This window comes from Pinus tabuliformis, chromosome 7 (genome assembly GCF_031772625.1).
Source record: "Pinus tabuliformis cultivar Carrire ecotype Pingquan chromosome 7, CPIR1, whole genome shotgun sequence".
Taxonomy (NCBI): domain Eukaryota; kingdom Viridiplantae; phylum Streptophyta; class Pinopsida; order Pinales; family Pinaceae; genus Pinus; species Pinus tabuliformis.
In genome coordinates, this window is record NC_142293.1 from 117393834 (window position 1) to 117412150 (window position 18317).

At 35.2% G+C, this 18317-nt stretch overlaps 1 protein-coding gene across 1 annotated transcript; it reads right to left on the reverse strand.

The window, feature by feature from the left end:
* Positions 1-14558: 14558 nt before the first annotated feature.
* LOC149246001 (F-box/FBD/LRR-repeat protein At1g13570-like) lies at positions 14559-15899 on the reverse strand. The gene is made up of 2 exons (XM_089439471.1): positions 15009-15899; positions 14559-14909 (listed from the first exon to the last, which is right to left on the reverse strand). The coding sequence occupies exons 1-2, from the start codon at positions 15897-15899 to the stop codon at positions 14559-14561; spliced, it is 1242 nt and encodes a 413-aa protein (XP_089295597.1).
* Between the last annotated feature and the right edge of the window lie 2418 nt (positions 15900-18317).

Sequence of the window (18317 nt, forward strand, 5' to 3'; positions counted from 1 at the left end):
TAACTTTCTTGCATGGAAGAAGAGGATTGGTTTACTTCTAAAAGATAATGAAATTCTATAACATATCAAAGGGTATATCACTATCCATGCTAAGGAACAAACTCAAGCCTTAGTCAATCATAATAAGGATGAAACAAGAGCTCAAAGGATTCAAATAGAATCCATAAAAGACTCTATCGTTCCTTATGTCTCCAAATTTGAGAAATCCAAAGAAATTTATGACAAGATAGTAGAGTTATTCTCGGTATCCACAACCTGAGAAGTGATATCTCTAAGAAATGAATTGTACAAGATGAAGATATCCAAGGAATGAATATGTCCCTACTTCATGAAGATCTCTGAGATAAGGGATCAACTTCAAGAGCATAGGGAAGTCATGTTTGACAGGGAAATGACAATTGTAATACTCAATGCTCTACTTACAGATTGGGGCAACTTCACATCAAGCATATATGCCAAGAAGGAAGAAACCAAACTCAATGAAATGTGGTCTCTAGGCAAGACAAAGGAAACCATACTTAAATCAAGGGAAGATGTAGGATCAAAAGAGCAAGCAAAAGAGAAAGGGTGAGTTTGGACAATTTGGTCCACAAACAACAAACAAAAAGACATGTCCAAAATCCAATTCTATGGATGTTAAGAATATGGACACTACAAAAGGAATTGTCCTAAGCTTAAGAAGGACAACACCAACAAAATAAAGAGGGAAGAATCTCACATGACTAAAGAGGTGAAATAAGAAGAAAATAAGCAAAAGAAGGAAGATCCTTGGGATCTCTACCATGACTAAGTCAAATTACTTACTTAAAGTCTTCTTTCAAGGTTTTGAGTAGGATAGGAGCATGTAGGAATAAAATAAAAATTGCATGAAACATATTCTAGAATCTAGAATCATGAAGTACATAGAGTTCTAGATAGTCATGTAGAAGTAGCATTTAAAATGAGAACAAAATGCACGGTTAATAATATATTCTAGAATATAGGAGCATGGTAGATATAGCTCAAGATGTTCATTTAGAAGGATCATACCTAGTGTAGTACCTCATCCATTGTGAAAGAAAATTGATCATGATTAATAGTCTTATAACACCTCCATCATTAAAAGAAAAGAAACATTTGCTAGGCAAGGGTATTTAAGATCCTATGATGAAATCTTCAAAAGAAGGTTCATGAACCAAAGAAGATATCTCATTGGGAATCCCAATCATGGGATTCAAGAAAAGGATGATATGCAAGCAAGCTAAGATGAAGCAAGAAGGGTCACATCAAGGATGACCAAATTAAGCTAAGATGATCAAAGGAGAATCAAGATGAGGTATGTATGAATCAAAGTTTAGTCATGTTATCATATGTATATTATTGGGTCATGGGAATAGTTATGTAACATGATCAAGTATGAAAGAATATCTTTCACCAAGGACATGCTCGAAGGCATGTACTATAATGAAATGAAGGTCAACAAAAGGATATGCTCACATAAGTAGTATAAGATTGTTGACTAAGAAGCAAGAAGAAATTTTGATTAGTCCAGGAAGTAAGAAATGAAGAATTCCTCTCACAAGGAGCATAAGGTGGTTTACCAATCTATCTAAGAAGAATCAAATGAAGAAAGAGACCAAGCATGTGAAGAACACCATGATCACAAAGAATCACTATCTGACAAAGAACCATTGAAGATATCTCCCGAAAGAAGGAAGGATAACTTTGACAAAGGAAGGAAGGACCCTTGACACCTATGAAGGCCTTGGAGACATGAAAGATGAAAATAATTGATTCTACTCTATGAAGATGTCATGATGAAGAAGCCATCCATTAAAAGCACCATTTAATGTTGAAGCAATATCAAGATGAAGTCATGATGGGCTACTAGGTCGAATCATGTAAACAATAAAGTACAACAAAGAATCCATGAGAAAGAGTATTCTGAAGCATGGACATATGACAAAGGAGTAGCCAGATGACAAGAAAACCTGATGTATGACAAGAAAGTCACTTTCCACAAAGGAATCAATGACATGACAAACCAGGAAAGAAAGTGATCGATGGATGGTGCCCTACATAGAATAAGTTTGAACAAAGACTTCATGACATCGAAGAAAGGAAGGAGATCAAGCAGCTGAAGGACCCACGAAGAATAAGTTGTTGATAAATGAAAGAGTCCCTAGTTAAGAGTGAGCTCTGATAGGTCCCTGATCAAGAGAAAGTTTTGGATCACCCATGATTGCCAAGGAGTGACAATTTTAGATGAAGGCTATGAATGGAAATGTAGACACAATATAGACACAACATTCTTGTCTTCACTTGGGAAGAAAGAATGGGAGGATTAGGTAATCACACTAGGCCAGGACTAACAACCGTAATTTTAGATGAAGGCTATGAATGGAAATGTAGACACAAGATAGACACAACATTCTTGTCTTCACTTGGGAAGAAAGAATGGGAGGATTAGGTAATCATCTGACATCTGATAGTCTTTGAGGATGTGTAGGGAATCCAAGATAAGAGTAGGCAAGAGGACCAATATTCTTTCAAGGATGGGAATCCAAGACAAGAATAGTCCTAGTAGGCCATACTCAGTGAACACCCGGGTGGGTATGTACCTTGAGAGACAATGATGAAGGTGTCTATAATTCATTGATCTTACCAACATTGTGCTCTGATCTATTGAGAGATAGAGTTTTCATTCAAGGCCTTGTTGTGGAAACAATGTTGGTTATTATGTTGCTATAATAGATGGATTGAAAATCCAGTTTCTCTTATGTGAACTCTTCAAGATTGAAACATAGCCAAACACCTTGTAATGTTGTATGAATACCTCCCTAGTTAAGAGGGAGTGTTGAAGGAAATGTAACTAGGTTAGGTCTTCATAAATTTACTTTTGATATTTGTATTTATTCAAGAAAAGAAATATTATTTTATAATATATGTCAATGATTTTCTTTCTCATTGAAATAGGTCAATCACATGATTAAGTGTTATAGATAAGTCAAATAGTCAAAAGAAAATATTGAATACCTTAAAGGCATGTTACACTATGGATATAATTGTATTAGAGTCAAAAGGAATATCTCCAAGCAAATTCAAAGTCATATCCTTGCAACTAAAGCCTTGAAGCAAAAAAATGGTAAAGAAATAAACAAGTCGGCCTCAAGTCTACATGTCGGCCTCAAGTCAACTCAAAAGAAGGAGACATACTCATATATAAGGAGCCATTAGAGCTCCTCAATGTACAAGTGAATCATCTATGAAATATGTGAGATAGAGGACAAGAGAAGGGTAAAAAAAGGATAGTCTAAGGGTCTCCAAGTGTAGCAAAGAAGAAATGAAAGAAGAGTAAAGTTCTACACTATTTCTAGGGCTAGAAATAGTCACATGTGCGAAGAAAAAGGAGGACTGTATGCAAGTATAACAGCAGTGGCATTTCAATCAAGTATCCATCTGTGTTTGGGCTAGTATTAGGCCTACAAGTCCTCTCACACAAGCAAAAAATTCCCTCCCTCAAGTGAAGATAGAAGGAGCCTTAACTACAAGCTAACCTATCACACATGCAAGAATTTAGGGTTGTTGTATAGTTATATTAGTTTGCATATATATCTCAAGAAGTATTTCGTTGGAGCAAGAAAAGGGTGTCTCCATAAGAAAATGACATCACCAAGAATTAAATAAGGAAAATCTCATCTAGAAGCTCAGAAAAGCAAGGTCTATCACTAGTTGCAAAAGGAAGTAGGAGGATGAAGTGTTGGGAAAGAAAAAAGTGTTGGAAGAAGGATGGACTTGAATTTTGATTGGAGTATATTCTTAGGGTCTAGGGTTTGCAATTGATCAATAAGAAGCTTAAATAAAATAAAGTTACTCAATGGTTTTCCTCTCAAGAGGAGAGATTTTGGCCCTAACAGAGAGCCAATCTTTTGTTCTTGTTCTTACGTTTTTGGTAGCAGTTTGATGAAGCACACACACATGCATTAATATGAAGAAGAAGATTAAGCTTACAAGAAAATTAAAAAGAATCCAAAAATTGTTATCAAGTCAAAGAAGAATCACACTACACCTAATTTCCCTAGATTCTTCAACACCGCCAGATTCTTGCATGACATGTACACATCAACACTTGCACACAATGCCACTTGTACTGTTGAAAATACTGAGAGGGGGGTGAATCAAAATTTCTTTTCAATTGTTAATTTTACCAGTTAGATCACTTATATTTAGAACACAAAATGAATAATATAAATAAATGATTTTATTAATAAAAATTTTACAATGAATCAAGTACAATATAGGTAGGGCTCCAACCTTAGATGAAGACACCCAGGCTCCAACCTGGGATGTGCCAAGCATCTACTTGGACTTTAGTGAGGCTCTAACCTCTAGGGCTTCGACCCTATCTTCTCCAAGGTACCAACCTTGAGTTTAGGAGCACCAACTCCAAGGACACCAATCCTATAGCTTCGCTTTGTCAAGATATGTTTGGTTGTACTTCTTGGCTCCCAAAGTCTTCCTCACTGAGCCATGTCAATCTTCAGCTTCACTGTAGTCTCTGCGCTACATCATCAATGATAACCTTGTCAATTAGAAGGTATCGCCACTGCACTTCATCATACCCATGCAAAGCCTCCACATCACCTCACGATTATATCATGGTCTCCAATAATATCCACAAGTCTTCAATGTGTCTACAAGATCAGCTGCTCAAATGTCTTCAATAGATTTCCAAGATTTATTAATCAATAAGATCCCCAAGACCTCATCAAATTCACTTTAAGATGTATTCACCAAGAGTCTTCTTAAATACTACTCCAAACTATGCCCAATGTTGAATGTAGTCAAATCACCGAGCGACTAAAGTTACACCTTAGTCTGAGCTATTTCACATCAGAGTCAAGGATTTTAAGGAGACGGAGCTACTACACCGCAGTCCAAGCAAAGAGACCATATCACAATCAATGATCTTACACCATAGTCAAACAACCAATCTTATTACAGTGTGGGTTGTTGCACGAATTATTATTATGCACCATAGTGATGGTCTGAAATATACTTCCAGGTAGAGATACCCAAACCTTGATGACCGAAGTGATGTATTCCAACCAAAGTCTGAATCACTATGTGAGGTTATAACACTGAGCCCTAAAACTAAGCCTCCAAGGTGACTGATCACATGTATGAGCCCTCACATGTCACTTTCCACAAATCCGAGCATTCCACTGTAACTATCCGCAGGTCGGAGATTTAATGAGCCTCTAATAGGTTTGTCTGAGCTTGAAACTAAGCCTTCGATCCACCACAGGATGACCACATGTCCAAGCACCTTAAAGCCTCTCCACAACATTATTCTGAACTAGAAGGATGACTGTATGAGCGTCCTTCTTCAATGTTTAAGCTCCACGAGCAGAACTGTCACAAATCTGAGCTATAGACAAGTGTCATTGCAAGTCTGAGCATCTACAACTAATTTGAGCACTCCATAGTAGACTTTCCCTTCGGTTTGAGGTTCTAATCTAGTCTGACTGTTCTCTTGTCATAGATATGCTCAGTTCTGAGCCTAAGGCCTTCACAACAATCTTTCGACGGGTCTCCAACAGTGATCACCAGTCCAATTTTATAGGTAATGTTCTGAGGTTTTCACTTCTGCAGGTCCGAGGTCTTCAAGATAACCCAATCACATATTTAACCTAAACTCTCCTCGTCGGCCTTCTTAGTTCACGAGTTTTGAACTCTTCTTGTTGTTATGTATTCTTGTGATGATCTTCACTGAAAATTTTATAAGGAAAACAAAGGTCTGAACCTTTATTTATATACCTATTCATCCTTAAAACGACCAACCACATTAACAATGCAAGCCGACATGTGTTGACATGTTCAAGTCGGCTCAATGACCATAATTACACCATTAACTTGTAAAATCCATAACATTTAAACCGCTTGGAGTTTTGAGCTGAGTAATAGCTCGTTGGAAATGAAAATTTATGTTGTTGAAGATGGTGTAAGTCTCATGGAATAATTTTGCATCTAAGGTAGCAAAAAAAAAATTTTAATGTGATTGATCCTTTATAAGTGTAGAAATGGAGTGTAGGGCTTCTTCTTTATAATTGTGTCCTTTCCTTCTTTAATGTAGGGCCATCATCATTCTTTACTTCTTCAATGTAGCGACACCATCATGTCCTTGATTTACTTTTTCATCGCCTTGTCTCCTTCAACATTATTGGAGGTTTTTCATCATGAAGATCATTAGAGGTAGGGCATGTCATCATGTTTATGTCATATAAGCAGTCTTCCAAGTGTAGTCCACCTAAGTCATCATGTAGTATTTTATCATAGACATGTCATCAAGAAGCATGATTGACACTTCATCAATTTAAACAAGAGTTGTATTCATCTTCGGGCATCTTCAAGAAAATTTTCCATCCAGTCACTGCTATACAAACGATAAACTATTGACATCAATGACAACCTATATTAACAATTGCCCCATTTTTTATTGATGGCAATATTCTTTCTCTTTCAAATATTCTTTCCCTCTTTGACATCAATGGAAAACGGGGTGTCCAAGAACTCCCCCTGTCAATCTGCTTCTTTTCTTTATGAATAGTAGTTCTTCATAGGTATGTTACTCCCCCTTTCATGGCACTCTTCATTCTGGCAATGTGGTCCATGATAGATGTGCTTAAATTCCTTCATGTGATGAACCAACTCCCCCTGTCTGCATGACCTCCTCTAACTCATGAGATATTACCTGCTTAGTGATCAAGTGGAAGATATCTTCAATAGTAGTTCATGGATGAATAAGGGATCTTGTTCTTCAATGGAAATGCTCCTGAGAGATGATCTATTAAAGAATGATTGTCCATGTGGATCATCAAGGATTTCATAGGGCCCATTCATGGATAACTTCTACAAGAATTCTTAATCATCATAATCTCCCCCTAACTGTATGCATGGTCTTCCTTTTGGCAGAGTCTCCCCATCAAATACTTGGAATATCAAGGATGACTTCATCAATTCAACAACATGTGTTGTTGGCTAGAGTGTTCAAGGGACTTTTGGATTCAATTTGCTTCCTTCTCCATACTTGTATAACTTTATGTTCTGGCATGGTTCTTCCTTGTATGGGGTCCCAAAAGTCACAATCACATGACATATGTCCAATTTTATTACACTTGAAACACTCTATGTTGTTCATGAATAATAATTCATGCCTTTTTCTTGAAAAATTGCTTCTCAGATATTGATGGGGACCATTATATTTGTCTTTTTGATATGCCCGACAAACTTTTTCCATGTGCCCAAATTTTGTACAAGAACAGAAACAACCAAGAAATATACTTTGGTACCTAGGAGAAGAAGGTTTCCTTGATGTACTTCTGAATTATTTTTGCCTTGGGATCCTTTGACGATAACCATTTCTTCTTGCATCCTTGACACCATCTGCATTTCTTCTTGGAGGGGTGTTTCTTCCATAGTTGTCTTGACTCTTCTCCTTGCCTTTAATGGAGCTGGGAGCATCAACATTTCTTCCAGGATTCCTCACATCCTTGTTGTTTGAATCATTAGGGTTTACATCATTCTTGCTTGAAGATTCACCTCCATAGCTAAGACCTGATTTATTAAGGGGAGAAATTTTTTGACTTAGGATGTCATCTAGGGTTCAAGAACTTTTCAAGTTCTTATTCAGCAAGTCAACTTCCTTTTTAAGAAAGACAATTTTTTCCTTCATTTTCTTGCATTCTTCATCCTTCTTTGATAGAATTCTCTCCATTTCTTCTTTCATCTTGGTTTCTTCACATGATTGGGCCTTAAGAGAAGTGATTTCTGATTTTAACTTGGTGATGTCATCATCCTTTTCTTCTAGTTGGCATATCATGGTGTTTCTCTCCTTTTATGCTTCCTCAACTTGTCCTTCTATGAATGCCAAAGCTTCCATCACATTCTCAGCTCCTTGTGCTTGTTTACTTGCTTCTTCTAGTTAAGATCTAAGGTAGGAGACCTCTTCCTTGTATTGACCAATCTCTGCCTCAAGTTTGTTCAGGAATTGTGCCTTTGTTCAAGGTGGCTTGACAAGGCATCTTCCCATTTCTTTGTCTTATCAAAATGAATTTTCATGTATATGACTTCTTCATGATTCTTTCTCTTGTTTTGTTGAAATTCTTCCTTTATCTTGGCGAGCTCCTCATCTCTTTATTATACTTGAAGCTTGACAAGGTCAACTTCCTTCCTCGTCTTGTCTTGGTCACCAACTTGTGCTTTCTTCTTAAGTTCCTCATTTTCCTTTTTCAAATTGTTAATATCTTCCATGGAAGCCATAAGTTTAGTAAGGAGATCTTCTTCAAGATATTTTTCATTCTCTTCATCTTATAGGTCTTCTTTATCCTTGATGTCGTTAGTCTTATCTTCAGGTTCCTTGATGGGCTTTGGATTTCCTTCTTGTTTTCCATCATTTTCTTGACTAGAGATCATTGTCAATGCTCCTTTTGAGTGAAGATCATGAATTTTATCACATATGCCTTTTGCTGACCAACATTTTTAAAATTGGCGTTCTTAGAATTAGGTAGCCCATTTAATATTTCTTTCATTTGTCTTGTATTATGTTCCTTGGATTCTCCATCCATCATGCTATCAACAATCACCGACTTCCAAACTTCAATGCCTTGAGTCTTTAAGAAATTTCTCATTCTTTCCTCCCATATATCAAAGTTTCCATTGAATAATGGAACCTTCAAAAACTTATTGACATAAATTTTGGTGGTTGAGGGAGACACATCTTTAGGAGGATTGGAGACTTTCTTCCTTGGCTTCACCATTTTTGTTCTAATGATCAACCTTCAAGTCGTTAGGCTTTGAGTGAAGGTACTGGCTCTGATACCAATTGTTGGAAATACTAAGAGGGGGGTGAATCAATATTTCTTTTCAATTGTTACTTTTACGAGTTTGATCACTTATATTTAGAATACAAGATGAACAATAGAAATAAATGCTTTTATTAATATAATTTTTACAGCGAATCAAGTACAATATAGGTAGGACTCCAACCCTATATGAAGACACCTATGCTCCAACATGGGATGTGCTAAGCATTGACTTGGACTTTAGTGAGGCTTCGACCTCTAGGGCTTCGACCCTATCTTATCCAAGGCACCAACCTTAAGTTTAGGAGCACCAACTCCAAGCAAACCAATCCTATAGCTTCTCTTTGTCAAGATATGTTTGGTTGTACTTCATGGCTCCCAAATTCTTGTTCACCGAGCCCTGTCAATCTTCAACTTCACTATAGTCTCCACACTACATCATCAATGACAACCTTGTCAATTAGAAGGTATCGCCATTGTACTTCATTGTACCCAAGCAAAGTCTCCGCATCACCTCATGATTACATCATGATCTCCAATAATCTCCACAAGTCTTCAATGTGTCTACAAGTTCAACTTCTCAATGTCTTTAATTTATTTTGAAGATATACTAATCAAGAATATCCCCAAGAATTCATCAAATTAACTTTAAGATGTATTCACCTAGAGTCTTCTTAAAGACTGCTCCAAACTATGCCTAATGTTGAATGTAGTCAAATCACCGAGCCACTAAAGCTGCAACTTAGTCCAATCTATTTCATATCATAGCCAAGGCATTTAAGGAGACTGAGCTACTACATCATAGTCTGAGCAAAGAGACCATATCACAGTCAAGGATCTTACGCCATAGTCAAACAACCAAGCTTCTTACAGTGTGGGTTGTTGCACCAATTATTATTTTGCACCACAATGATGGTCTGAAATATACTTCCAGGCAGAGATACCCAAACCTTGATGACTAAAGTGATGTATGCCAACCGAAGTCTGAATCACTACCAGTCTGAGCCTCTACTACTAATTTGAGCATTCCATAGTAGACTTTCCCTTAGGATTGAGGTTCTGATCTAGTTCGATCATTCTCTTGTCATAGATATGCTTAGGTCTGAGCCTGAGGCCTTCACAACAATCGTTCAATGAATCTCCAACATTCATCACCAATCCAAGTTCATAGGTAAGGTTCTAAGGTTTTCACTTCCGCAGGTTCGAAGTCTTCAAGATAACCTAATCACAGATTTAACTTAAACTCTCCTCCTCGGCCTTCTTAGTTCACGAGTTGTGAACTCTTCTTGTTGTTATGTATTCTTGTGATGATCTTCACTGAAAATTTTATAAGGAAAACAAAGGTCTAAACCTTTATTTATATACCTATTTGTCCTTAAAACGAATAGCCACATCCACAATGCAAGCCGACATGTGTTGACATGTTCAAGTTGGCTCAGTAACCATAATTACACCATTAAATTGTAAAATCCATGACTTTTAAACCACTTGGAGTTTCGGGATGAGTAATAGCTCGTTGGAAAGGAAAAATTATGCTCTTTAAGATGGTGTAGGTCTTACAAAATAATTCTGCCTCTAAGGTAGCAAAAAAATATTTTTAATGTGAGTGATCCTTTATGTGAGCAGAAATGGAGTGTAGGGATTCTTCATGGTGATTCCTTCATTAATAATCACATCCTTTTCTTCTTAAATGTAGGGTCATCATAATGCTTTCCTTATTCAATGTAGGGACACCATCATGTCCTTGATTTCCTTTTTCATCACCTTGTCTCCTTCAACATTATTGAAGGTTTGTCATCATGAAAATCATTGGAGGTAGGGCATGTCATCATGTTTATGTCATATAGGAAGTCTTCCAAGTGTATTCCACCTAAGTCATCATGTAGTCTTTTATCATAGACATGTCATCAAGAAGAATGATTGACACTTCATCAACTTAAACAAGAGTTTTAGTCATCTTCAGGCATCTTCAAGAATATTTGCCATCTAGTCACTGCTATATCAACGATCAACTATTGACATCAATGGTAACCTAGATTATCATGTACAACATGTACACAACACCATATACACACAACACCACTTGTACAATCATGCACACCACACCATATGTACATAGTACCAATGTACAACATGCATGCAACACCACTTGTGCATAGCACTACATATCCAACATGTACATAGCATCATCTGTACATAGCACTGAATATCCAACATTCTTTTATAAAAACTATCTATACTAACACCCTGTACATAAAATTGCATAAACATGTACACACACTATATATACACCACACCGCATGCACACAACTTCACAGATGCAACATGTACAACATATACAACATATGCATAATAATAGTACGCACATCCAAAAGCACATTTTCTCTACGATCAAGAAACCTTGCTTCCAGTGTCCTATCCATGCTTGTCCCAACAAGCCACAAACCACACTATTTTCATTTCGCTGATGTATCTTTCAGCATTACCTGTCATAACATAAACATAGTCATAATATAAGTATACAATATCAACTCATAACCACATGATACTGACCTCGTATATTTTTCGAGGTGGCTCTTCTCAATTGATTGCTCGTAAGACCAGGTACTTCGTCATGCCATTTGCCTGCTTAAGCAATCATTTTTCCACAAAAATGATCCTTGGAAACCCTGTCAGACAGTGAAATGGATACATAGATACATACATATGTATAAACATTAGTATAAAACAATAATGCTCCTGTGAGACATGACATACATACACAGATATATCTACATATAAATGTTAGCATAATAATCATGATCCATGACGACCCTGTCAGACATGACATTCATACATACATGTATTCATACATAAACATCAACATAATCATGAACATGACATAATTACCTGATATCAAGGTCAAGGTTAAGAGACCTTCATTTATTCATTCAAAACATCGAGAACCATAGTTCCCAACTTAGCCAAGGAATTCATCACCTCAAATCCATTTACTTTACCTTTTATGGTTTCCTTTCTCATGTTTGTACTACCACTTTCCATTTACCATAATGGGCCCAACCAATCCAACCGACTATTATAGTGTTACCTTCCGTTGCGCTTACTCATGCACCAAGCTTCATCTGTGTCTTATATTACCTGTTGTGTTTCATTCAACCCTCCCCAAGCTCCATCAACTTTCCTCTTTCCCAACCAATTCCGAAGACACTCAAAACATAAAAGGAAAGATAAGAAAAAAACAAGAAGAAGACCATTAAAACCAATAACAACACAACTCTACAAACAAAATGGTATGGCTATACACTAGACATAAACAATGTCGCAAATCAAGCACAACAAATCAAGAAAGGCCAAAAGCACAAGACTGACAACAAACACTATGACTCAATCCCCATGGTTCCCAAGGAAACTCAACCAGAGCCTTCTTCAAGGTTTCATGGCAACCTCTCTTGCCATGCAACTCCCTGCACCATACTTTCATTAACACATAACTATTAGTGCATAAATAAACATAACAATACACCAATTACCTTACTTGTTGTGCCAAGCACATTGCTTGCAACTGAACACATCCACGCCATCTCTCAAGGGACTCCAATTCCTTTGATAGATCCACCTATAACTAAAGACTAGCTAATATACCTGTCAAATACATGTTCATGACTATAACACATATGCACATAATGTCAAACAAAATCAAGGTTAAGAAGACTTCATGTATGCGAAGCACTCATTCATTTGGAATTAGGATTTCCAAACATAGCCAAAGGAATTCTTTCCGAGTTCCTTTCTTTTACCTTTTTACCTTGTTGCAATTGAGGCTTTCTATGCGTTGTCATATCAACAAACTATTAGTTATGTAAACACATCAACTATTACCTCGTCACGCTAATACCAAGAATGGTTCCTGCAACTCTTCACACATGTCAACCACATGTTCCAAATATCAAGACAATCATATATATCAATTTGAAATCAACTTTTACCAAGATTAATAACCATGTCATAATCCAAAGTCAACTCATAGTCATTAGACATAATGCTACAACACTCAACTACGTTCAAGCAGATATCAAATGTCTCAACACATATGAATTATTACAATCATCTAAAACAGGATCATTGGAACACATACCCATATTATGCAATTCGTCAAATATTCAACCAACTTGAAAACATATCATGTTAAGTAAATCAACTAGAGGACATAGACACCAAATAGATGTCATAATCAAACAGTCAAGCACAAAGTAGACGCCATAATCAATTTCATACCTTAATGTATCTTAGGGGAGGCTATATTGTCTGCACAATCAAGCTAAGTTAGCACTATATAACTTCACAACATATCAAATAAAACATAAATAAGATCATGATATCCATAATAGTAACTAACTAACATGTTCATATCATAACTCATACACAGTGATTATTCACACATATGCAAAGTCAATCTAGATTAGTACAACATCATATTACAAATATGTCAGGGCATACCTGAATATTGTAATCATAACCATCTTCATAGGCCAATATAGGTTAACACAATACATATAACATCAAGATCTTAAATGCAATAACCCTAATCATCAAGTTAATAACATATAGAAACCACAAGTTAACCTATAACATACTAACCAACAACATATAACATGATCGTCAAATTTTCTAACATAGAACAATAATAGCAATGCATACAACCACATGTTACTATCATTCTTGACTATTCAAAAATATATATCATATAAACATTAATGATATAAATAAAATTATAACAAATATTTCTAAAACTCTTCTCATTGTCACAACCACAATGTACATTACACAAATGTAAAAATCAACCTAACATAAAGCATCAATACCAAAGATTGTGAGTAAAACTATCATATAAGCATTGATGTTAAAAAAAAATTAGTACAAATATTTCTAGAACTCTTCTCGTTGTCACACCCACAATGTACATTACACAAATGTAGATATTTTTCAAGTATCAACGTAACATAACATGGAATATAAGTTACTAAAGATTGTAAGTAAATTCTCATTATAACATGACATTGAGCATAATTTCTATGACCTTATTTCTATATTTAATTGTTAGAATGAATGCATTTCCCAACCATGTCAGCAGTTGCAACTTTCAAATTAAAAAGGATAAAAAGTGTAACTTTCATGATAGAAAGCAACAGAGTGCCTAAAATATGACTCAATATATTCAAGTCTTAACAATATGAAAAAAAACTACCCAGCCCGTTGTTCACTGATATGTTCAAAGCTTTGAAGATTTTCCCTCAACAATGATTCAGGTTTAAGCTACCCAGCAAGCTTAAGGTACTGAACAATGACGATCTATACATCGAAAATAAAAATGAGGGTAAAACACCTTTATTTCAAGATTCCGAATACAAAATGGCATAAATAAACCAACCTCTTCCATATAAATGATATAAACTGAAGAAATTGGCTGAAGGGCACATATCCATACTGTTAAATTTGTAATCGTATTGAACATGATAAAAGATTAACTTAATGTTGCACCTGGTTTTTACCGTCACTGTAGAGGATCAAAATAATAGCTTAATGATCATAAGAAAGCTTTCAAAAGTATCAGAGATGCTAATTCAATCTATTTGGAAGATGTTTTCAGCACGCTGTACCATCATCATCATCTGAATAAGTTGTATCTTCTTCATCATCATCTGATGAAATTGTATCTTAATCATCATCTGAAGTAGAAGTTGTAGCTTCTTCATATGAAGAACTCCCCTCCTCATAAAGTGAAGAAGCCAGGCATGTCTTGCACATATCCCATCCATTCGCTGTTATATGTACAGTAGCTTGTCCAGAAGATCTGTTCAAACGGAAAATCTGCTCTAGAAAGCTCTGCTGATGGACATATCCAGAGCATGTTGGTAGAGTAACCGTCATTGTCTGCAGAGAAGGAGCATTTCTGAGAAGGCAGCCGATCAGAGCAATTTCCTCGTCCAACCCTGAAACCCTTATACGCGCATTCTTGAGGTTTGTCATTAGCGGAAGGGTTAAGCTTCCTGTCGCGGGATTTGCTCCCTGTATTCCATGAAAAATTTGCCTATAAATCTCATCCATATAAAAACCAAGATGTTCGAAACGTTTAACTTAAAAGAAAAAAACCAGGGATTTACTAACCTCAAAAGAATCGCTTTCTAAGGAGAGTTCTTCAAGATTGGAAAAACGGCTAAGTACTGCGAGAGAAGGTACGTGAGTACTCAACCCACGAAGGGTAATTTTTTTCACAGAGCTCTTGTTAGAAAGACCTTCAAGTACATGAAGCTCTGTTGTGGAAAAATGCAGTTCTCGGCAAGAATTTAGCTCCAATTTCAACCTTGAGGGACAGTTATTAATTGTCACAATCCGCAACTTCGGACAATTCACTGTCAGTGTCAATGAATTTTCAAGGCGATTTCCCGAAAAATTAAAATACTTGAGAGACGGAGCAGAAATTTTCAAATTATTCAGGGGCATAGAACACCATAGAACCCTCAATTCTTCAAGAAGAGGGCATTTTGTTGCAAGCTGCTCAAGCATATCATCAATAATATGGACAGCAGTTAGAAAACAGGTTCTAAGGTATCTGAAACCAGAAAAGTATGAAGGTAATTTAAATTCAAAACGCCTGAGGTCCAAAAAAGTGAGGCAGTCGCAGAAAAACAGAGAAGTTGGAATGTGCAGAGAAATTGGAAGATTCAGAGTAATTTGTTGCACTCCCTTTACAGATGCAGCCAAAACCAATTTGCGTATTAAATGGTCATTCGGTGACCAGTTTCCGTATCTCCAATAAAAATCGCTTACTGAAATTTCCAAACTTTCAAGATCTCCGCGATGAAAATGCATGATGTTATCAATTACTTTTTCAGTGGCGTCGGCATTCAAAAACTTGAGATGGGGTAACAAAGTCCAGACTGATCGCCATCTGCGTGAAAGAATTGAGCATCGTACTGCATCTCTTAAAGGAAGTTTCGAGAGAATATGAGAGCAGAGTAGAGAATCATGCAATGCACTCAGTCTGTCCCCTGCCATGATCTCTCGGTGTCACTATTCTTTCTGCCAAATGAGAAAATAAGGAACAAAAGTTTCAGACAGATAAGAAAAAACCTCGGATCTATGTCACAGTTTAGGGTTACAGATCATCCTTTACCCGGCACCCTCAGCTTGTTACCCTACTCTTTTAGGAGTCCTCTAATTATATACGAAATTTCTAGCCTTCTTGTTGAAAAAATAAAATTATCCTCTTAGGATTTTATTTTTATTTTTTAAATTACGGTAGGTTTGGTATTTTTTTCTCTACACATAAAGTTGCGTGTATTTATCCGTTTGAATTTATCAAAGGGAGAGATTAATTTTTTTTTTCATTCTAATTGTATCTTAACAAATTTGATCTTTTTCGATCCCTAGATATAGAATTAAATTAAATTTAGATTGGTTTAATTATTAATTATTAATTTTATGCTTTTTTTTTTTTAATTTTTTTTTTATGTAATTTGACCAAACTAAAATGTTTTATTGATAAAAGTAATTTGACCTAGTTAATATGTTTAGCAAGATACTACAACATCTCTATCATATTGGATTGGAGAGCAATTCTCCCCGTAATTAATTGAAATGTTTAATTCATTTTTTAATTAATTATTATTATTATTATTATCCAATTTTAAGGTCAAAGCCAAGCAAAACAGCAAATTAAATTGGTGTATGAGACCCCCTTGTTTACCAAATTGGTAGATCGGGAATTGATGGATCTAAGATGGTTATTAATTATAATTTTATTATTTCTTGTTTCATTATTTTAATTTTAGATAATTGGTTTGGGTCAATTGTTTTATTAATAATTATAATTATAATTATAATTATTATCCTATTTTAATATCATAGTCACACGAATTTGGTGTATGAGTCCCCTTGTTTACCAAATTGGTGTATGAGACCCCTTGTTTTTGGGACAAGGGACCAAATTGGTAGATGGAGAGTGGATGGATCTAAGATGGTTATTAATTATAATTAATTATTATTTTATTAATTATTGTTTCATTATTTTAATTTTATATAATTGGATTGGGTCAATTTTTTATTAATAATTATAATTATAATTATTTTTAATTAATTAATTTATTATTATTATTAGTATTATCCAATTTTAAGGTCATAGCCAAACCACACACCAAATTGGTGTATGAGGCCCCCTTGTTTACCAAATTGGTGTATGAGGTCCCCATGTTTGTGGGACAAGGACGAGACCCCCTGGTTTGTGGGACCAGACACCAGATTGGTGTATGAGGTCCCCTTGTTTACCAAATTGGTGTATGAGACCCCGTGTTTGTGGGACAAGGATGAGACCTCCATGTTTATAATTACAATTATTTTTAATTAATTAATTTATTATTATTATTATTATTATTATTATTATCCAATTACGTCCAAGCCAAACACCAAATTGGTGTATGAGACCCCTTTGTTTATCAAATTGGTAGATGAGGAGTTGATGGCTCTAAGATGGTTATTAATTATAATTAATTATTATTTTATTATTTCTTGTTTCATTATTTTAATTTTATATAATTGGACCGAGTTAGTTTTTTATTAATAATTATAATTATAATTATTTTACAATTAATTTATATATTATTATTATACCAAATTGGTGTATGAGAGCCCTTGGTTTGTGGGACAAGGGGTCAATTTTTTTATTAATAAATATAATTATAATTATTTTTAATTTATTTATTTATTATTATTATACCAAATTGGTTTTTTTATTAATAAATATAATTATAATTATTTTTAATTAATTTATTTATTTATTAGTATTATACCAAATTGATGTATGAGACCCCCTTGTTTGCTCTCCCTCTCCCTTCTTTGTGGGTTTGTGGGACTTGACTGCTCTCCCTCTCCCTTCTTTGTGGGACAAGGTTGCTCTCCCTCTCCCTTCTTTGTGGGACAAGGTTGACTGCTCTTGTAGCGAGCAGCGATTTGACTGCTAAGTCTATGAAGGCATACATACTCTAGCCCCTCTAGTTTTGAACATTTGACCTCTTAAGAGGAAACACATGCTCTTAACTATTGGGCCCACTCAAATTGTTAAACAAATCATTACATTATATCTCTACCATACTAGACTAGAAAGAATTAGAAAAAACCCAATTACTTAATCATGAAAAATTCAAAAAATATTACTCAATACTTAAAAAATCTAGTGAAAAAGATCAATACACTAAATTATATATAATAAACAAATTATTACTTGAACACTCTTTTTAATAATCAATTTTGGAATAAATCAATCTTATCTCTAAAAAAGATTATATATAAGTAGCTTAGAATAGCTATGTTGTAGTTGAACTTCTTCATTTCTAAATTATTTTGAATTTAATGACTTTTCTATATATTTGGTACAATAAAGAAGAAAAGGGATAAGAAAAGGAAATTTTACTAGTTAGG

What these genes read in the sequence shown, in the direction of transcription:
- LOC149246001 (XM_089439471.1), bottom strand. Translation starts at nt 15,899, where the DNA reads ATGGCAGGGGACAGACTGAGTGCATTGCATGATTCTCTACTCTGCTCT. An exon ending in TAGAAAGCGATTCTTTTGAG is followed by an intron (nt 14,910 to 15,008) that starts GTTAGTAAATCC and finishes CATGGAATACAG; the next exon opens with GGAGCAAATCCCGCGACAGG.